Below are 23,209 nucleotides of genomic sequence, written 5' to 3'. Positions count from 1 at the left end.
CGTATGAAACACTTTGATACCACCAGGTTGTTAATTGAAAAAAACCCCTATGGAACACACAGGTATGCACACAAAACAAACACTGTAGAAATAATCTCCTTCCTGCCATTCCATAACTTTTACATGTTTAATGAGTTAAAAGAGTAGGATTTTTTTTTAAATAGGCTTAACAATTATCTTTTTTTGTTACTTTTACAGAATTTTCAGGGTTATGCACACTTTTAAACAAAAGGTGGGGAAATCTCCTTTATGCTTCCTTGTTACCACCACTCAAGAGCTCAAATTTTCAGCTGTCAATACTCAAGCAGAAACTGCTATCTCAAGAACTGCAAGATCAACTACATTATCTACAGGTAGAGGGCTGTAATCCTGAGTTAAGAGAAAGTCAGGCAATGAGATTCTAAAGGAAAAGGTATAAACCCAGAGAAGAATCAGGCTTTTCAACCCCATCACTCAACAATTTCCTAGCACAAGGTCTCACGCTCCTGCTATTTTGAGATCCCATCTTCATTCTCCAAGTTTTGTTCTTATTTTGCCATATGAAACTATTACGTTATACTGTTTCATTTGGGGTAAAAAAAAAGCAAAAGCACTTGTTTAGCTAAAGATATTACTCTGTTGACTTCCACAATGGAGCCGAACAGTACGTCTCCAAGTCATGCTTGAAATAAAGCATAAATATTTTCAGGAAACTTAACCACACAGACTGACTTCCTAACAACTGATAAGAGAGATGATATCTTCTTTAATATCAATTTTTCAAATACTATCTTACAAAACTCAATCTTATTTAGTCACAAATTGAAAATTCCAGAGTATATGTATTGCTGAAGGATTTATGGTGTATTGAGAGAAAATGAATGCAATGTAAGCAGAGATGAAAACAGCTCTTCCCCTAAGAATTACCTGATGGAAAGCTAACAAGTTGTCTCATTCTTGCGTTGCACAATTACCTTTCTTTCTATAACCAGAACTTACTGTCAGTTGCCAGAGTTATGCAACCCACTGGAAATAATGTTAATCTAGTTAGCGTAGCATAGTATGTCCCTTCCTGATGCTACTCCCAGGGATATAAATTTTGTAATTGGAGCCAGCAGAGTAACAGAGTGCTCTTGAGCACAAGTTTACTTTTCTCCTAGAAAAAGTATTAAGTGCTGGATCTTTGTAAGACAGTAGATACAGAGGTGATGCTAGTCTGGAAAAATGTTTGGGATTTAACCTGGCCATAATGCACAACATACCAAGCTGTAAGGGTAATGGAGGAGGATAAAGGACGCACAAGCTGGTAAATGTCCAAAATTAAATGCATTTAAGAAGAGACTTTTACCTTCTCAAATAGGTATTAACTAATATGCATTTACCGCTGTTACTTACTTCCTGTTCCTCATATCATCCTCCCCTATTTTGAGCTGCTCAGCAGTACCACCACCTGCTGCCTCCACCCGAACTTCTGATAAAATCAAAACATGGCAGACATTTCTTTATACAAGCAGCTAATTTCAAAATCATGAGAGAAAAAGGAAGGGAGAAACTGCATTACCACAAAATAGAGCCCACAAGCTCTGTGTCTTGAAAAACTACCAAATTCACTCTAGTATTTCAAGCAGTTGAACTGCTATTTTTAGTCTGATTTTTGAAAACTACAGGACGTTACTAGAAAAATTCTTCTGAAAATGTATACTCATCTGAATTTAAATTTACTTCAAATTAAAGATACATGATTATCACGTTTTCAGTAACTTATACTATTAGCATTCATATTTTTACATGGCAAAATATGAGAATAAGCCAGATTTTAAAAGCAATTAAGGAGATATAAAGGTTGTGTGCTGCAAGAAAACAGTCCTCAAAAGACCAGAGTTCTGGCAACTATCATAATCCTTTTGAAATTGTGCATATTAAGATTAAAGATCACTTTGTTCCTCTATTCCCACAACTAGTTGGTATGGTAAAAAGATCAGTCCCCTAGTTTTATATGTAACATCTTTAACATTTGCTCTCCTTTCTGTGCATGTGATTAAATGTAACATTTTGAAATCCCAAAGTTCTGAGAAAAACATAAATCCTTGTCCACAGCTGCTGTTTGACTCTGGAAACACATGCATTTTCTTTTCAAGCATCTACCATCAAAAAACCCCAAAGGACTTGAACTGGAGAACACCTGCACCTCTTCATTTAGTTCCAATAACAGAGTCTAAACTTCAAAATTACAAAAATAGATGCTGTGTTCAGCTGCAGTTACATTCTGCTCCTAATTCCCGTGAAGAAAAATGCTAAGCGCATGAAATCATTCAGGCAAGCTCTGTCATCGAGAGGATAAGATTTTTTGCACCAGAAGCCCAGTGGGAACTTGATAGAAAACTGGCAACAATTACAGATAAAGTACATAGTGAAATCCTCAGGGAGAGAAAAGGAAATGTAATAAGATAGATGGGTATAATTTTTTCACATTTATGCCCAAACCACAAATGTGAATTGTCTTTAATTACTCCAATATATTAAGCATTTTTACTTTCTTGTGTCAAATCTTTCCAAAACACTTCAATTAGTTTATGAATTCCCTTTTACAAGTGGGTTTTTTTTATTATTTACTAGCACAAGCACTCACTTAAATTAGAACTGAGAAGTTAAAAAAATACCATCGTTCCAGCTTTAAAATCCAGACTTTGCAATACTTTCAGTCTAAGCAGTCAAACTTCAACTAAAAATGTCAATGACAGGCTTTTTTAACTGCAAGGAATGAGGAGTTGGGAGCATATATAGAAGTGTATGCATAAAACCAAACATATGTAAAATCTCTCACCTGCTCATCACAACTACTAACAGATAAAAATCAGCTGGTTTATGATAGGAAAAAAATAATGTTCCTGCTAGTACAATATTTATGGCACTTTTCCCACATTTGCATATATTATTTCTTCGGTCAAAATATTTTCTTCTCACAAATTATTTTTTTCCTTTGGGGCAGAAGTGAGAGATAGAATGGAGTGATTTTTGCCTCAACTTACAAAATACTGATAGTGGAGAAAAATTTTCAGAGATTTAAGAAAAATATAACTTAAATGAGAACTACCAACTTTTACAAGGGTGAATATTTGCTCTTCAGCCTTCATGCAGCTTTCACAAACTAGAGAAGCCTTCTCACTCTTACTTTGCTCCACTGGGTGTATCAATTTACCACACATGAGGATGATATTAATATAGGTACTTCTGCTTACTTCACTGCTGCATTACTGAGTATTTAAGATAATCTCAAAGAAAACTTTATTACTTGTATTTTTTTTACTTTATTTCCTCTTTCTTTATATGCAATAAAGCTCTCCATACACCGGCTGTGCACGCACTCCCAATTATTCAATATGGCAAACCAAATAGAGCTTAATCAGCTCACCTCATCTATTCAACAGCTGCTCATAATTAAATACTAACACCAGAATTCACTCTGAAATCTCCCTATTTCTCTCAAAGGCCAGGTGAAACAAACAAGGTCTGCAGCTTGCTCTGAGGGTTAATAAAGCCAGGGTTATTTTGCAGAAGCAGTAAGAAGACCTTTCCAAGCCCTGGGGTAATGGAATAATCTTCTCTCTTGTATTTATTTTATATGTTACAGTTGAGATAAAGACTGAGTGTATGCACTTATTTTTCTAACTACGCACAGAAATACCTGGGGCAATTTTTCTACCACAAAAGTATCCAAAATTAAAAGCACCAGCATGCAGACTTCTATTTAAGGACTAAACCAAATCATGCTTAATTTTTTTTTTGTCCCTAAATATTTTCCCTTCCATAGGTAGATCAGTTTTCCACTGTGCACCTACAGTAAAACGCTGTTGTTAACTAATCATCACTGTATGCACTTGTCATACCTAATACTTACTTTGCCTGCATATAGAATCATAAAGTTGTTTAAACTGGAGAAAACCTATGTTATGAAGTCCAACCATCAACCTAGCACTGCCACATCTCACAGTACAGCATGTCTCTAAAACACCACACACTTTAATGCAGCCCTTTTTGGAATTATGTTTTACAGATTTTTTTTCCCCTTTGTTAGCAATACTCAATGCAATAGATTACTACTAGAACCATATTTTTTAACTCTTCCTTCCAGCAGTGACAAGTAAGATAGTCAGAAGTAAAATACTAGTGTAAAATACTTTATCACTCAAATTCTAAATATGTCCTCATTCTTTGCAGGGCCACCTACAGACAAGCAGTAAAAGGAAGCTGCAAAACCATCCTGGTCACCCAGGATCATATGACTCAAGTGGTACAAGACAGTAGGCAGTTGCTGACTCAGCAGGGACACCAGGTTTCTCTACCTGTTGCTCAGGTAATACACTCTGATTTATTCAAGAGCCACATGCCATTTGTACAGCTTCCTCCTTGGAATTGTACATCCAAATAACTGCTTTGATTTTAAACCAAATTATTTTACATTAGACTTAGATGCATAATGACTTTGTTAGCTACTCTTCCTTCACTCACTTTTATATAAGCAAAAAATATATTTAAAAGCCACTTGCATAGGCATTGTGTCATATTCCAAGATTTCCACAGTACTCAGAAATTCCCCTGCAATTGCTTCTCTTGGCTTTACATCCAAAAAAATGTATCATTGTGTTCTTAACGTTGGTGGCCAACCTGCAAATCTTTAACATTGCACAGCACAAATGGAGCCTCCTGCCTCTCTGCACGGCACGACCAGCAGCTCCACTGACATTGAATTTGCAAGGTTTTCCAAATCCTTGCATATGGCAAGAAGTAAACTGAGTTTATCTGGCTGCAAGGTAACAATTTATCCTATATCACCAAGCTAGAACTGCTGACCCTTTAGCTCTTTTCAGAGCTCTTAAGTGTACTTTGAGAGAATCAGCTATGCAGCTCTTTGTATTTGTACTTCGCAGAGTTAACAGACTTGGCCAATCCTGGCCTTCTCCCCAGCAATCTCATAACACTGAACATTTCTAGATCTTTTTTTTCTCATCTCTTCTGGATAGCTTTTGTCATTTTTTCTACAAGCAGGTTGCACTACTGTCTTCACTCTTCTCTGTAGTCCAAATTCCTATTCCAGAACACCATATCTAACATTATTAGGAAAAAGTGCTCAACTAGCACAAATTCACTACTGCACAATCATCTCCATTATAACAGCATTAAACAGCTCTTTTATTCCTGAGGCATAAGTTGAATTTGCTGTCAAATTATCCAGTGTAGCTTTTATAACTCCCAGAAGAGACTACAACTGAGAGGAAAAACATTTTTATGCTCTCAAATCACTCATGTTTTCTCTCCACGTAGTTTTCACAGTCACAATGAAAAGGATAGGTATATCTCCTCTATTAAATTGCTTCAGTTCCTTCAGCAAGTATTTGAAAGCAAAGGCTTTAATAAACTTTCTCATCCTTTGTATAAAATCAGAGTAATTAAAACATTAAACTTTCTTTGTTTGGTTGATTTTTAAAAATCATTTGCAGGACACTATTCCACATGTTTACTGGGACCAAAGCTTTAACACATCAGTCAGCTTTTCCCTCTTTGTTATCAGTCACAGGTGTCACCTTACAGATCTAGAGAAGCATAACTAGAGTCTAAGCATGCAGGTTAGCCACAACCACCGAGGACACAGAATCAATACAATTTTCCTGAGGCACTGGAGGGGTGGGTCAAATGTTCAGGAAGCTTTCAGTTCTAAAATCTAAGCATTTTAAATACATCTCCCATCTACAAAACAGGTACCACAGATGCTTGTCTATTACAAACCAACCACCTGCCTCTCAAAGTTCCTGCATATGAGTCCGCCAGCACTTCATTTGTTACTGCCTTAATTCTCACAGGCATCTCCTGCCACAAGCTATCAAGTACTCTCTACTCCCTAATTGGACCATCCATAATACTGATGAGCTAAAACATATGCGATCACCGTGAGCTGTAACAAAAGCAGTAATTCTATAGTACAGGTAAGTACTCAAAGCCTCTTAAAAATGCAATTAACATTTCAAGACAAAAATTGGAAAAGAATACTGAAAAGATCCTCAAAACAGAAAATGCAATAATCAATAACAGCAATAACTTACGAGAAATTAAGTGAGACAACAGATTGTCACTTAAAAAAAAAAACAGATCTGAATTCAGAGACTGTTGAATTATTAATTCCTTTCTGACAAAGTTTTATGGGCAGGACTTAAGATACTGCCATAAACATGTCCAGTATGATGTCCTCCAAGAAACATACAATTACAGTTACTGAAAAAATAACCTAACAACTGCTGGAGTGCACAATGCTTCCATATTTACTTTGCATAAGAACCAAACATTGCTTGCATATTCACATAAAAAATGCAAAGATGGTAATAAATTCACTGCCATTTTTCAGGCTAATGACACTGAAAAATCGTTACACATGAAAAAAATAGAGAAAAAAAAAGCACACTTCTAAGTTTACTTTCATTTTTCCTAATATTAGCTTTAGCTAATTCATTTGCTTTCCTTAAACTAGATGCTTTTTGGATCTGGGGTTTGAGGTTTTTGTCCCCTCTATCTGATTCAACTCTTAGCACGGCAGCAGGACAAACTTTTTAAGACAAAAGCATGATGTTTAAAATGTACCATACTGACAGTAAGGCCTAGATACATGTGAAATTCATAAACTGTATTATAGTTATTTCAAACTAGATAGATTTAAAAAATTTCAGTGTTGCTTGAAAAAAAACAATGTTTTGCTTGAAATCCACAGAAACAAGAGGAATGCCAGGTAAGTGTATTTCTGCCCACAGAGTCAACAATACCCTTAAATTTATCCAAGCAACTCTTCGAAAATATTACCTTATTTCTGATTTAAATCTACCACAATACCAAGTTTGACGACATCAAATGTGTGCTGTGTAATATTTTAAAAATCACCTTTTTTATTAACACATTTTATAAGCAACTTCTTGATATAATTATAAATTATACTGTAAATTCATATGAATAATTTTGAATTCAGTGTGTCACCTTCTGTATAAGAAGTTCAACCCAATAAAAGGAAGAAACAGGCTGTTTAGTCTAGAGAAAACTGAGGGGGGGATTTCATTAATATTTACAAATATAAAAATAGTGGGTGTCGGGACGTCGGGACATCCCTTTTTGCTATTGTATCTAGCAAAAGGACATGGGGTAATGGGATGAAGGTGGATCACAAAAAGTTCCACTTAAATATAAGATAAACCTATTTTACTGTGAGGGTGAGGGAGTCCTGGCACAGGCTGCCCAGGGAGACTGCGGAGTCTCCTTCCTTGGAGGTCTTCAAGACCCACCTGGACACGTTCCTGTGTGATCTGATCTAGGGGGACCTGCTTCTGCAGGGAGGTTGGACTAGATGATCTCTAAAGGTCCCTTCCAACCCTACCATTCTGTGATTCTAAGAAACCAGTACTTTCAACATTGATCTTGCCTCTAAAAAAAGTTTACAAAAGGTTCTGTACAAGTAATTTAAAAGGCCACCAATGTCAATGAGGCATTCCTTATTGAAGAAGGCATACATTAGAACGCTGCTTTGAGTTTTTGTGTCTCACAGTGAGCTAAAGTAAAGCTGTAATGTGTACAGTATGTGAAAAGATACTTTGGCATATGGCACATTTTATATCAAGGCCCTCTTTTGAAAATTACATTGGATAGGAAAAATGTAATGTGATACCAGCTTAACAAGAGTTTTGCACTTACCAGAATTATGGCAGTAGTCCATATACTGTGGAATTTGGATTGTAAAGGCTATCAAATCTGGAGCTAAGAGAGATTCTGGCTTTCTACTTTCATTGAGCCATTTACTGCTGTGTAAGTCTCTGGTGTCAGAAGGGCCTTGAATTAACGGAATCAGCTTCTCTTTTCCACCATCACCTAAGATAAAGGTTAGAGTCCTTACATTTACTGTAACAAGATAAATTTTTAACACATAAACATTCACTAGTCCAAAGAGAGTAGCTATTAACATTGTAAGTACAGAATTAAAAGAGGAAATAGAAAGAGCAATCTCGTATAAACTATTAAAAACTTCCTTAATGTTATCTTGTAAATGTGTTTATATCTAGGAGGATTTCAAATAAAGTAATCAATTTCCTTTAAAAAAGTGTTTTCAATCACAACTTTATAAACCATTATCTTTAAAAATAACGATGAATCCACGAACATTTTGAAAATTCTCAACATTAGCTGCTTTTAAATATGAAGAGATCATGGACATTGATTGGAAACATTCATGCATGCTGTTCAAGAAAAATCCTAATAAAGGAATTTTTAAAATATTTACCACAGAGTCCTCAAGAACATCACAGGCAAAATACATACTTGAAGCATTAATGAAAAATGAGACATTAAACAATAAACAATACATAAAAAATATGCTACAAAATAAAGCGATATGCAAATATTCTGTGCAATATGAAAATACGGAGTTATTCCAGTTTCTTCAGTGCTTTTAGATTCATATTTTTCTCAACACAAAACAAAAATCTTTATTTTTTATTTAGTGTAAAAATTGACTATACTGGGGCCAGACTAGATCATCCTGGCACACTTAACAATAATAATAATAAAAACCAAAACAGAATACAAAAAATCCTCTCTGATTCATAGGAACAATGAGTAAATTCTTGTTTCAGTAACTCTCCTTGTAAAATGCAAGGCCAATTCTCCTATACAGGCAATAAAGTTTTACATGGTCCAGCTGCACATACCTGGGGCTTTGGCACAAATTTTTATTGATCCCACGGTCCCAGAGGCACATTTGACCAATGATGTGCCGCAGTACTTCAATTCAACGTTCTGGATTGAGCCCTCAAGAGTTGGCAGGGGATTCTTAGATTTCACACCTAATAAAAGAAAACTGCAAATGTACTAGCCTGTTGAATTTAAATATTTTTTATATTCCTTTACCAAGGCATTTAAACTTAATTATACTTTAATTATCTACCTTAGATGTTCGTATAGCCTTTTTGTTGTGATTCACAGTTTTTAAATGGAAGTGAGAGAATGCCATATAAGGGCATTTTAATACAATCATGCATAAAATGTAGAGGTACCATGAGAAAAAACACACAAGGCCACTTTGAAATTGGAATAATAAATATGTATATACATACACATACAGACACTTTTGTTTTCACTTTATAAGTGCCACCCCAACTATTTTCTTTCATGTTTTTCTTATGAACTTTTCCTTTCAGGATCTTAAAATGACTAAGTGTTTTCAGCTTACATTTAAACAACATTTTACTCAGTAGCAATGTAAATCATTAAATCCACGCATCTGAACAGCACAGAAGGCCAACAGCACACTTGCCATTTTTCAACGGAAACTGGAGGTCAAATCTTGCCTTAGGTCACTAGTGGAAGTAAGTTCTGGTGGTCCCTCCTCAGCCTCTACTTGTGCACACCAGAAAACTACCGCACCGGTTGGAAGAAATTGGTACTACTGGCAGTCACTTCTGAAGAGCTGCTTAGAACCATGGCCGCAGCAGCAGCAACACCAGGGGATCTTACAAGTCCAGACTGAGATATGTTGGCAAAGCTTGGGGGCAGCCCCCAAAACAGCCCTAGAGCATGAGTGGAAGAAGCCAACCCTCCCATTCTGTCTGTCAGGAAAAAATACATAAATTTACCTTTAAATTAGAAATAAATACTTTCGACACCTGTAAGAACTATGAAAGGAAAAACTACCAGAAGTTGCCATTTTTATGGGTGTTTTTCCCCCTCATGCAAAAGTGACTTGGAATTTGTCAGTGAAAATTGGCAAGCAGTTTGTTAATTATGCAAACATTAGTATAATTATGGAACCGTTTCCTTGCCTACACACAAAATTTGTTCCAAAATCCATAATTATGTAAGGGAGGTATTATGGACTATCAGGTAAAAAGAAATAAAGCATTTTGGTATGTACTTCAAAATAGTTAAACACGTTAAAGAACATTAACATATTCTCTACCGAATGAACTCATTAGGTTTCTACACAGTGTCTCAAAGACTCAACCTAAAGGACAACCTCTAATATATACTAATTAGTAAGGGAAAAGTCCTAAAAAAAGTGTAGGAAACAGAAGACTCAGAATTAAACCTGGTAATTGTGCTTAGTTCCCTGTGTCTATTCCAGTTCCTAAACATCAAAAGGTGTTTGGTAGTGCATATAAAATAATTTGTAGACAGACTTCTTGACATATATTTAAGGGGTTTTTTTCTGGTAAAACATTTAAATAATTTTTGAATAAAAGGAACTTTCCACAGTAAGAAGAGAGAAGCAGCATATGAAGGGACACATGGCATTTAGTAAACCAGACTGCTATGTGAAGTAGGTTCCACGTTCTTTGCATACTTTCCCAAAATTTAACCTGTCTTCTATGTTCAAGGTACATTGTCTTTTCCTAATTTGTGAATCAGAATGGCTTCAAGCTCCAAGAATGCTCACTGTAACCCATCAGTGCACCTGCCACTAACAACATCAGCTCTCAGTCTGAAAGATCAACTATCAGCTTTAGTCTTGTGAAGACACTCTCACTCCTAGTGTTGCCAGGGGTAAGCTGTTTCTAACATTGAAAATTCTGTTTTATCTAAGGTGTAGTAAGACATAATAGATGAATATGTCAAAAGTAGATAGGCTACCTGTAGACATTTCTTAGTCTTTGCTCTACTTCCTCATACTTCCTTTAAACTTTTTCAAATAGAGGCCATTATCTTGGAAGTTAAAAAAGAAAAAAAGTATTCTTCCCTATCTTCTGCCTATTTCAAAATACAGATTATAAAACAGTAGCAGCCAAGATTACAGTCAAAGCAAAGCAAATCTGAGTTCTTAATTTGGCTCCTATCTTTCAAGCCTTCTCAAAACTGGTAACTTCTTGATGTTTCCAGTTTTCAGCAACTCTTATGCCTCATGACACAAAGTGTAATGTCCAATAAATTTCTCTCACTTCACTATGGAAGACAAAGTACTTTTAAACCATATATTCTCCATCATGGAGTTTAATTTAAGATGTGTTATCCTGAACAAGCTCTCTGCAACAAGATTAAATTTTCCCTCTATAAGACTATGTTTCATATTTTTTTCCTGTACACTCCTGTTCCCTCAAATAACTCACTGAATTTCAACAAGTTAAGGTAGTGTTAACAAAGACATTTATTTCTTACAATCTTCATGGAAGTGTGGGTATATTTGTCCTGTTACCCAACCAATCAGAATATGCACAAAAGTAAGCAAATCATAGTTCAAACCGTCAAGTGCACTACTTCTCACCCAGTCAGAACTCAGGGATCATGATAGGAAGCCAGGAAAGCTGAATAACTTGGCCTTGAAGAAACCCATAAATCCTCAATACGTGTTCATATAATTAACAATTACATTTTATTGCATATGAAAAAAGTAACTAGTAGCAGTAATAAGCTATTTTTTTCTGGAACATTTATTAGAGGGACAGAATGAATACATTCTCAGTAGAAAAGTATTAGGAAAACATAGCATAATCATGTCCCCCTTTGATGTCAAATGGCAACATGATCTTGCTCTCAGTTTTAACACTTGATAACCACGGCACACAATAGTAATCAAGAAGTTGCAAACCAAAATAATTCTGCTCAGCTCTGGACTGAGAAATACCAAGAAAACCTATTTATTAAATACTAAAATTCTATACAGAGCCTACAGTAAGGATTCAGGATGTTAGGATGTCTAACTAGACTATCATCGTGATGACAAAAATCACAAGAGGAGGTGATTCCTCTTGTCCAAGTGTCTTTCAGAATGTAGAATGTTTAGAGACTTTTCGTGAATCACTGAACAATTAATAGGTTTAATACAGAGAAACAGCACATTTTCTTCAGTCTCTGAAATTTTTTGGAAATTATGGAGCATCCTTCAAATTCTCAAGTTGCCAAGCTGCTCTATAGAAAGAGGCCTTGTTTCCTATGTATGCCTTTGACTACCTGTAGTTTCCATCACTGTAATTTTATTTCTTCTCAAACATTCTCTTTCATTATTTCTTTCATTATGACAATATGATTTTAAAATCAAAGTCTCAACAGTTGTACATGTAACTAAAATATTTTTTTAAACATTTATTTCAGCAAGCAAATGTTTAATTGAGCAAAGGCTGTGGCTTCCTTCTCTCCCCTCAATGTTTATAAACTTTGTAGAAGTGTCTTCTCAAAGGATTGATTGACCAAGAAGACTTTAAATTGCTAGATAACAAATGCTCCATATCTGTAAACACTAACTCAAAATCAGTAGGAAGACAAATACTCCACAAGATTTTAATTAAGACATTGAGCATGAATTCAAAGAGGAACAGGGAAATCAAACCTATGACTGCCAATAGCAACGTTATTCAAATTCAGTGTCCTGCAAATGAGGAACAGGAGGGGCTTATTTCTGAGGTGCAATGCAACAAAGTAGAATTTGTGCTGTACTCTCTTCTGGAATCATACTTTCAAAAGCAGCACTGTGATTTTCTTGACTTCTGTTCAGTGCAATAAAAATCAGATAACAGAACCATGTTTGTTTAGCAGTGTACCTCACATTTTCTTTAGCCATTTTATTATTTTCATCAGGAACACAGTAAAATCTTAATGAAGATTGAGACACACATATACCTGTCTCCACCAAATATAACCTATGGCTGCTTCAAGATAAAAATGACAATTTCTGTTTGTGTGATTTCCACACCAGAAGCATCTTGCCCATTGTCAAACTATTTCCAGTAAAAATCAAGAATTTCCTTCCCAATCAGACTATTGCACATACAATACAAAGCACCACCAAAGACCTAGGAAGCTGTTCTATACTGCTGAACCCCAAAACAAGCAGAAAGATTTCCTAAATTAAAATCTACTACACCTTTACAATTTACACCTAGTGTACACTAGCTCCCTTTAATTTTAACTAGAAGCATAAAGAGGCATTCTGTTTTAGAAACATGCACACTATCAAGTGAAGGTTCACTATCAAGTGAAGTACACACTATCAAGGAAGGTTCTCTCACACTTTAGAGCACGCATTCACTCCCCATTTTTTCTGGTCATGGTGTTGGTCCTCTTCACGTGCACAACCAAGCAACACCGCTCGCCCCAGGTCCCTGCATTCAAGTGATATTGTATGTGCAAGCAGGAGGGAATCAAATGCCTAAAAGCCAGGTCACAATTGTGTCTTTGTAAATCAGCCCAGGATTTCTGTTAACAAGAGTATTAATTCTGAGCAATCATTTAATTTAATGCCTGATTAAAAAGATTACCAAATTAGTTATTTTAACAATGGCTCATATGTCTTTTGCCAATACATTTGTAATAAGGTGAGCTTGCAAGGATTAATGGAAAAAAATCAAGAGAAAAAACCTGAACTCATCAATAGAAAAGAAAGGAAACCAGCATGAGGTATGTTACTGATTCCAAGGACAAGAGTCAGGACTGTGCCGTCAGATCTCCAAAATACCATAAATATGTCTTTAGAAAGATCATAAAAGAGTGAAATACAAAATATGAAATAGGAAATGAATAAGGCATGACTAAACTTCTAGAAGCACCTCCACATGAATTCTCCCCATATTTAGGTTAGGGCATCAGAAGGAAAAATTTCAATATTTAAAGCATTAACTAGCAATAAACTATGGTTTGGCAACATAATACAGTAAAAGACTGTCACATATATGTCAAAATGATTTCAAACTCAATAAAAAGATCAATCTATGAATAAAAGCAAGGAGCTATTAAGCAAATGAAATACCATTTAGGCTTAAGTCTTACTGGAATAAAAAAAAAACCCATCCAATTACTTGAACAGAAACTTAAAAATAAGTTTTACACAAGTACTAGAAAAGCTAGTAAACAAATTGAAGCGTATGAGAAATGTCATTTCTTTCACGAGAGATACTCATCTGTGTTCAGTCCCTGCTTAAGCCCTCAGTGAGAACTTCTCAAAGTCTGTTCTGAACTTGGTTAGAGATATGGAAATCCTGAGGAACTTGAAACTAACCCCAAATTTAATTCCTTCCTCCTTGCAGTACATACATAATAGAAACCACAAAGACCAGCTCTGGCTGGCGTTGGTCCTACTTCTCACGCTCAAAGCATTGGCACAGCATGAGCTTTCATGTTTTTCGTAGCTGTAAAACAGCAGCAGCACATGAACTTCAACATCTTTTTCAATCACTGTGCTTCCTTGCACACAACACCTGAAGAGAAAACACTGGGGCTTTATGTTTGAGGACTTTTTATGCCTGTGCACTGACGTCCCCCAGCTTTTTTTTTTAATTAAAAAAACAGAGAAAAATAGATAGATTTTTCTGAAGTGTAGAAGTTGGGTTATAAACATTTTTTTTTCTGTAATATAACCAGATCTTTGTGATGAAGTTACCTAAACATCTTTACTGTATTCACAATTCCACACAACTAATCAGTCACTACAGTAGATAGACGACAATTAGCAGCCTTAATGTAGACAGCCACAGGCTACTCCTTTCATTCTTCTCAAAACAGTAATTCAGGCAGCTTATTTTAAGGATGTCAGGGGACAGGTCTATTATTCTTTCTAGCTGCATTTTATTTAGCATTATTATAGCTATTCTGATTATAATAATTATTTATTTTCTTGTAGCTGTCTCAATGAGTTTTCAGTCTACATACCACTATTCTAAGAAATGATTGTTTGATCACCACCCACTTCCAAGACTTAATAACAAGGGCAATAACAACAGGATTATGGTAGCCTTGTCCTGCCTCTAATGTATGGTTGAACTGGACAGGTTTTCTACTGTCTTGAGCTTCTTGTGCCACAGTTCTAGACCTTAAAGGAATCTGCCCTACAAAGTAGCTCTGTTGTCATTTTCTCTTCCAAACACAGTACTCAAAGGAAAAGTAAATGCATGGAAGGGTGAAAGCAGTTATTGACAGATTGAAAAACTCTCTAAAGAAGATCCAGCTGCTTTCTTCTCAGGCAACAATGGTAAATATTTATCAATTAAGTAGCTATCTTTCTTCATCAGAACAGAAGATGCAAAAACCACATGTATGCAGCACACACATAACAAGAATCAAATTTCAAATACTTTCTGTATTTTCACAGAGATATTTCATTAACAAGCACACAACTGTCCATATGCTGGTCTCCACCTTGGAGATCACAGAATCTAAAGAGCCCCAGCTCCCTCAGCCTTTCATCGTAACGGAGATGCTCCAATCCCAGCATCATCTTTGTGGCCCTGCGTTGAACTCTGTTCAGCAGCTCTCTGTCCTTGAACTGAGGGGCCCAGATAAACAGTAAGTCTCTGCAACTAACCACTTTAATCCTTAAACTGCCTTTAAACTAAGACTCCTCCATTTCCTAAACACTAAAACAGACATAGGACCATCATAGAGTCATGGAGATGTACATACTGCAAAAAATTCCCGGCTTGCTAAAGAACAGCAGCATTCCACCTACAGAGAAAGTCACCTAAATCTGGCAAATCTCTGCTGCTTATGTTCATGTTTTGAGGTTCTACAGAATGGCCTTCATACAGGTCCCCATTTGTCTTAACCCACAAACTACTTGATTTTTCTAAAATCCTGCTTGAAATGTAGAGTGAAATAATAAACCTGTGATCCAAAGAATGAAAACTAATATTGAAGAAATCACAGCACATTTGGAATCACACACCTAAAGTATTCTTTGTCAGAAGTACCTTTGAATAATTCTTAATCAGTAATCTGTTTTTTCAGTTATTTTCCAGTTAGATAAAATACTGCTTTAATTTTGAATGCTCATAGAAGACCTAAACAGCTATGACTGGAAAACAAACAAACACACATAACTTTTCAGAAAATAAAACAGAGATGGAAAATGTTTTAGAAGCCCCTTTATCCACTGTCCTGATGCTGGCTAGCAAACATTCATGGACTTAGTACCACAACCTGTCAAAAGGACAAGGACCAATCCGAAACATTCTCAAGTGTAGGGGTACAGAAATGGCAGCCATGCATCGTCTGACTGCTGCTCTTTTAGAGCAGTAACTGCCAACATTTAGAGAAGGAACGCTGCCTTCCATCTTTAAATTTATATAGTACTGCATTGCTGTGAAAAGTGTCATTTGGGGCAACTTATTATTAACCTTATTATTGCTAACATGCAGGCTATTTAGGCATCACCAATTATAAGCACAGTTAATTGAAGCTATTACTTTAGATTTGATCACAAGGCACTGGCCAGGACACAGGATTAAAATGGTTTTAGTGGCATTATTCCTGCTGTTATAAGCAGAGGTTTTAAAAGATGAAAAGGATTGATGTTCTTTTATGCACAATCCAATAGCTACATTTCAGATACCACTTATCATTTTAGATAAATGGCAGAAGCCTCAACTGATGCATTAAAGTAACTTTTGTCTTACAGAAAAACTACCAGAAACTGATTTTTTAACTGAAAAGGCACATCTTATCAATCATCATATCTATACATTGTCAGTAGACAAATACAAAATTTACAGGGATGCAAATGCTTCAAAAATACAGACAACTAAGAACTTGAAAAACTTTAATCATATTTGAACCAAGAGCCTGAAAAAGACAATGACAGACAAAGGAAAGAACTTAACAGTTTCTACCCCAAGAAATGCATCCTTGGGTTAGAGGCATGCACTTGCATTTGGTTGATTCAATCTGAATCAGAGAAACCTTCTATCCCTTTCAAACACAGTAGTTTTAATGTATCTGAGGGTAAGTTCAACAGTAAGTTGGGTAACTTCAATGCAAAATGTCAACACAAAGTATGTTACAACACTTTTTCTCATTAATATATGCTAAAATGATCACAAAAAAACCCCAAACTATGTTTTCTTTCATGAGTTTCTATTCAGTCTAGTTCAAGTTCAATCCAGTACTGGTTCAAATGCCTTACTTCAAATGTGATAAGCATAAGTTGCAACATATCGTAAGCTCTGGAATAAAGCTTGCATTTTATAACTCTCCTTCTAGTGTAAAAAGTGCATAGCAACTAGATGAAAAGGACATCTACTGCTTTATAGGATAGCAAAATGTAGGATGCAAGGACAAAGTCTTTCAGATCACATCACCTTCTGTTTCAACTGTGGGGCTCATTTCTCTATGACACATCTATTTGAATAAGGTATTTGGCAGCTATAAAACTAATAAAGCCTGGTTTCCTATGAGTTTGTATTCCTTTGCCCTTAAAAAGCTTCATTCACCAGAGCAGACGCAAACCTTCAAGTGCTATGTAACATGCTTATTATGCAATGTGCAAAACACATCATATCTCACCTGGACCTACCCATGGTTGTGAGCTTCTCTGTAACATGCTTGACACTTGGTCACTTGCTTCCTGACAGAGTATCTAATAACTGAAATCTCTCACAAGCTCAAATTGAGATGATTGCATATATGACAAAACAATGATGGACAACAAATGGAGGATTCTAGAGGATGGACACAATAATTCTTGAAGAGGAAAGCATAAAATTTTATAAAAACTCAAAGGCAGATGTATTAAGTATTATTGAAAATTCATGAAGAAATAACATCTAAGGTGAAATTATTAACAGTTTGATCTCCTGAGTTGCTGGGTATAGTGTGCGAAGCAAAAATTAACGTATTTCAGGTGGGAGGTAAAGAAAGCCAGGAATCACATGGTTAAAAGATGGACAACACAGGCTGCTGCTGGAGATACTGACTGGAAAGGAATAGGAAAAGGCAGGAAACCAGTAATTCAGACAGGGTGGATAAGTAAAACATGATAGAGATTACACAGAAAAGGATTAAAGTACAGTATATCAGTATTAAACTCAACAGTCTCCCCATGATTTTCCTTCTCAGATTGTATATATACTGTTTTAAAGAACAGACAGATCTGAGGCTACCCATTCACTTGTAGCCTTCCACACATATATATGGCAAGATTCCACTCTCTGTAAATATGCGTTTTGTTTCTAACTGGAATATCATTCTTACTCAACAACAGTTTTCTATATGGCATTGCATTTCTTTATTATATCACTGTTCTCCTCCCAGCAATTTAAATATACATTGTTCAAGATATAATCTTAAAAACACAATGCTCTAACAAAACCGCTTAAATTATTTTTTAAAATATTCTATGCAACCACTGAGAACTTAAAGAGAAACAGTACATTTAGTGTCTGGAATGGCAGTTTCTTAAACCAGGAGGATATTAACCTTTAATCCTTGAAATCATTAAAGAAATGTTTGTAGAAATATTTTTAGCCTCTTTATCTGGTCAAAGTACTGGAAGTTAAGTCGTGTCTGTACAAACCAATCATTTCACCAGCAGTTTTATATTTCTTTAAAGCCTCATATAAAAAGCACCTGCTTAAAGTGAGTAATGGAGTTTTATATTCATTGCACTTAGGAACAGCGTATGTAACCTATTCCGTTTTCCTCCCTTGTGGAATATATTTCAGCTTATATTGCACAGCACATTACCAATGTGTATAAAGACTCTCTGATCAGCAATTTGGACTGCAGACAGCAACCTGCATGAGTACACTTTTTTCCCTCCTTAAATACAGTATCCATTTGATTCATCAAACCAAATTAAAACCATCCTTTAAAGATGATGATCTCACCTTCACAGTGAATACAAAAAGTCCATACATGCTAACACCACACCAATGTCAGGCTACAGTCTACAGCATATACCTTGCATAAGCAACAAGCAATACACATGCTGCCAGCATTACTAAAAACAAAGCTAATATATATTCTTCCCTGGCCAAAGAACAGAAAATCTCTGTTAGTGTGATTAACTTCTGAGAGGCTAAAAATCTTACTGGCTATTAAGATTTTAAAAAAAAAGAAAATCCACAAAGTCCTGTAACACAACATATATTAAGGATGCAATTAAGTCTTAGAATTAGCATTTTGCTCAAAGAAATAATGAAAAAAGCTACTTTTGTACTACAGTTTATTAAAGCACATGCTTGTAATACTACAGCTCAGACATTTCAAGAATTCTTCAACTCAAACTCAAGATAAGGTTTTCCTGCAGTATTACTTAGTACTGTAATTTTGGTAAGTACAAATTTGCAATATCCTAACAGTAGTGTTCTTCAATTACAATAATATTCACATTGGACTCAAGTACGTAATATAGGCATGACCTCATAACAGAAAAAACATACTATTAAGTAAACTCCTGCTTTTCCATTTTAAAAACAGTGAATTTTTGACTGGACCATTAAAATAATTTTTGTAAACACTTTTACATGATAAATCACAATCACACAATTGTATTTGTGATTTCATTGTAATATTTATTACTGTATTAAGCACAGAAAATACAATTTCCATGTATTTCCATATATGACAGTAGCTCTGCGGAGACAGACCTGGGAGTCCTGGTTGATAACAAACTTAACATGGGCCAGCAACGTGCCCTCGTGGCCAAGAAGGCCAATGGTATCCTGGGATGCATCAAGAAGAGTGTGGCCAGCAGGTCAAGGGAGGTTCTGCTTCCCCTCTATTCTGCCCTAGTGAGGCCTCATCTGGAGTCCTGTGTCCAGTTCTGGGCTCCTCAGCTCAAGAGGGACAGAGAACTTCTGGAGAGAGTCCAGCGCAGGGCCACCAAGATGATCAGGGGAATGGAACATCTTTCTTATGAGAAAAGGCTGTGGGAACTGGGGCTGTTTAGTCTGGAGAAGAGGAGACTGAGGGAGGAATCTTATTAATATTTACAGTTATATAAATGGTGGATGTCAGGAGGTAGGGGCATCCCTTTTTTCTATTGTATCTAGTGACAGGACAAGGGGTAATGGGATGAAGCTGGAACACAAAAAGTTCCACTTAAACATAAGAAAAAACTATCTTACTGTGAGGGTGACGGAGCAGTGGAACAGGCTGCCCAGGGAGAGTGTGGAGTCTCCTTCCTTGGAGGTCTGCCTGGACATGTTCCTGTGCTACCTGACCTAGGCTGACCTGCTTCTGCAGTGGGGTTGGACTAGATGATCTCTAAAGGTCCCTTCCAACCCCTACCATTCTATGACTCTATGTATTTCAAATGGTGTCCTTAGCAGACTGATTTATCCTCTAGGCACAGAATCATATCTTCACAAAACCAGATGCTACCTTAAAATAGACACTCTTTGCATCTTCTTCCATCCACATATCTCCATAACAATAAGTTTTAAATAACATGGAAAATAAATTTGCCAGAACAACTTAAACTAAGCACAGAATTACCTGTCAATATTACTGCACGTAAGTACTTACTCACTGAACTAAACAGGAAGATGAGATATATTACATTAGCTTGACTAGTACCTCTTGGAAGGCTGCAAAAGAAGTTTTCAGGTCAAGGCAAGTTTACAAAGCCCATGAGAAGAGGAAGGAATAGTCTACAGTGACACATTTGATGAAGTAATATCTGCGACTGAGGAAGTACATGCTTTATAACTTACTGTAATTAGGTTAGTACTACAGTAAGCTTGTTTGTTACAACTCTCAAACTTACTACAGTAGAACTTGATAAATCTACTCAATATTAAAATATCTGAGGAAGAGAGGACTTCAAAGTCGAAATAAAATCCTGGCAAATCTTCAAAGTATCTTAAAATTATATAGAAAGGAGAATTTGAAAAGTCAAGTTTTTAATACAGAGGAAGATCACTATGAACTTACTCTTTTTACAATGTTCCTTCTTTTGCTGATTAGACATCCTTACCATAATTTCAAACATGTACTGAATGTCCCTATAGGTATTATAGCTTGGCTTAGTTTATTAAAGGGAGGCCTATATGAATAACAGTTGTACGCTTTTCAACAGAAGGATGTAAACTTATTTGGTGATCTGTTTTTCTCTTTCATCTTATCTCTAGTTTCTGTGTAGATTTATAACGGTCATTGTTTCCAATTTTAACAAATCACCTAATGGCAGAAAGGAAAATATGTTAACCTTGGAATTATTTGCAGTTGTAGAAATCCCTTTTGTCTGGCTCATGCAAGGCCTGCAATCTGTTTTAAACACAGATTGTCTGTCTTTTGTCTGACAGCCACCAAGCTGCACAAATTACTTTCTGCCTGTTCACCTGTTTGCAGCTGTGTCTGTAAGCTAAGGATTCTGTAGTTTGACTTGAGCAACCACTCCAGGATTGATGACATGTGCTGCTGATAAACTGAGCAATTTGAAGAAATTACTGGCTAAACTTATTGAAAGACATCTGTGCATGAGCTGAGAACTAGAAGCCTTCAATTGTGTGTTTGCAACCTGCAGTGACGGCAAACTGTTTGAAGTGATATCCTTCTATAAGAGAGCTGGCCCTGACACAAAATAACTAAACCATCTTTGCAACATATTTCCTCACACAGGGATAGAATTCTGCTCTATTGGTCTTAAATATAATTCCTAAATAGAGGATATAACAACAATTAAGACTTCCTATGCTCATCATGCAGAAGTAACTTCTTTTGAAGTGTTCCCATTTTTTCACTCCAATTTGACATTCTGAGTGGTTCCCAGCCTTTTCTGCTATATAGACTAGTTCCCAGCAGTTAATGGTAGAAGCATCTCACAGACACACTTACCCTTATGTTAGCCAAGAAGATGCGCACTGTGGTATTACGAGGGTACAGCTCAACTCTTCCTTTCACCTGCACTATGTCATTACCTCTTCAGATAAGTAGTATTAACATCTGAAATTTCTGCTCTAAAACTTAGTAACCTAAAAATTGTATTTCCAAAGCTTATAAATCTGAATGTTGTTTGAGCTTCTGAGGGATATGTACAGATGTTCATTTTAAGCTCAGGAAGCCCAAGAACTGCTATCTTATGGCAAGCATGTGCATGCACATGTGTGTATGTATGAAGTTCTTTTGGTTTAAAAAAGCTACACCAGGCTAGTCAGCTGTGTGTGATTACTAGTGATTCCCAAGCTATACATTACATTCAGCAAAATAAATTCCTAACTCGTTTAACACACATTCTGTAGTGATACGTTTCAATATTGCTCCCATTTTCTTTGTTCTTACACATTTAGCATGAATGTGTTTCAAGTATAAATTGCGACAAATTAAGCCAAAATATAATTCCATAATTTTTCAAATGTTTTAGTAGCACACAATAAAATACAAATTAAAAATGGCACTAAAATTGCCTGATATAGTAATGATAAAATAAAAATTTAATTGAAGGGAAAATGTGTTAAGCCTAAAAATGTAACTAAGTGCTTAAGGAACTTCCAATGCATGTAGTCAGAAGCACAGAAACTGTCCACTTTCACATCTACACATTAACCCCCTCTCCCTCAAGCCCTCCTTTTATGCACTTAATGATTCATTATGCTGTACTTAAGTATGTGCAGTGAACCACCAAACAAATTATTCATTTCACCATGTCATCTTTGCAACTAGTTGGTATTAAAAGCCTAGGTACCGGGTAAAATGATCAAGCAATCAAGACTGACATGTGTCATGTTTTTTAGTTGCAGCAAATTAGTGCTTCCATTTTCATTTCTTAAATATTACCTTTAAAAATATCTTCTCTGACAAGATATAATAACAATTATAAAATTAACATTTATAATGTTAATTAAATTATAACATATTCAAAATATGTATTATACATGATTAAATTATCACTGTGCTTAAACACATCTGAAAATAGGAAAGCAAAGCTTTCAAGTTAAGTAGCTATATAAATTGGGCTTTCAAATTTCAGAACTCATAAACTGGATTCAACACAGAGTTGAAGTGACCTCCTGGAAAAAAAAAAAATAGTATAGCATATAAGTGTATAATAAATCAAGTCCTGATTATGTGCAGCTAATAATTATCCACCATTAATAATAAAATCCTTAAAATAAAGTGCTACAGCATTTATCTAAGTAAATCCAGTACATTTTTATCTTTACCCTCTATGCATATTGTGAGTTTGAGCATTTTTAGTGTCAGCTTTTATTTTAAAAGAGCTAAGTCGTGAGAACATTCTTATGTACCACTTCATAACTCTGACACCAAGTATGTATAAAAAGATTAGCCTTTATTTGGTATAAAATCAGTTGGCAGTTTTACATCTGTGCAATGCAACATAAATACCCCAGCTGGCATCTCAAGCTCACACACATATGGACTTCAAAACAGAAACTTCCTTATTTGCAGCACTGCCAGGGTAATTTTGTATACTCTGCATACTACAGCTATTTGTCAGGCCTCTGCAGGTGTGCACTGCACATAAACACACAGCTGTAGTCCAGCA

General features: G+C 35.8%; 1 protein-coding gene across 6 annotated transcripts in view; it reads right to left on the bottom strand.

Moving 5' to 3' along the window:
- Positions 1 to 23,209, bottom strand: part of VPS13B (vacuolar protein sorting 13 homolog B) — a 457,128-nt gene that overhangs the window by 307,051 nt on the left and 126,868 nt on the right. For all 6 annotated transcript variants that reach the window (XM_061995669.1, XM_061995671.1, XM_061995673.1 and 3 more), the window contains 2 exons: positions 8,715 to 8,849; positions 7,705 to 7,878 (listed from right to left, as the gene is read on the bottom strand). In XM_061995669.1, coding sequence (XP_061851653.1) covers positions 7,705 to 7,878; positions 8,715 to 8,849 — 309 coding nt within the window. The remainder of the gene's footprint in view (positions 1 to 7,704; positions 7,879 to 8,714; positions 8,850 to 23,209) is intronic.

The sequence above is a fragment of the Colius striatus genome, chromosome 4 (assembly GCF_028858725.1).
Source record: "Colius striatus isolate bColStr4 chromosome 4, bColStr4.1.hap1, whole genome shotgun sequence".
NCBI lineage: Eukaryota > Metazoa > Chordata > Aves > Coliiformes > Coliidae > Colius > Colius striatus.
This window is presented reverse-complemented; position numbering and strand designations above follow the sequence as displayed.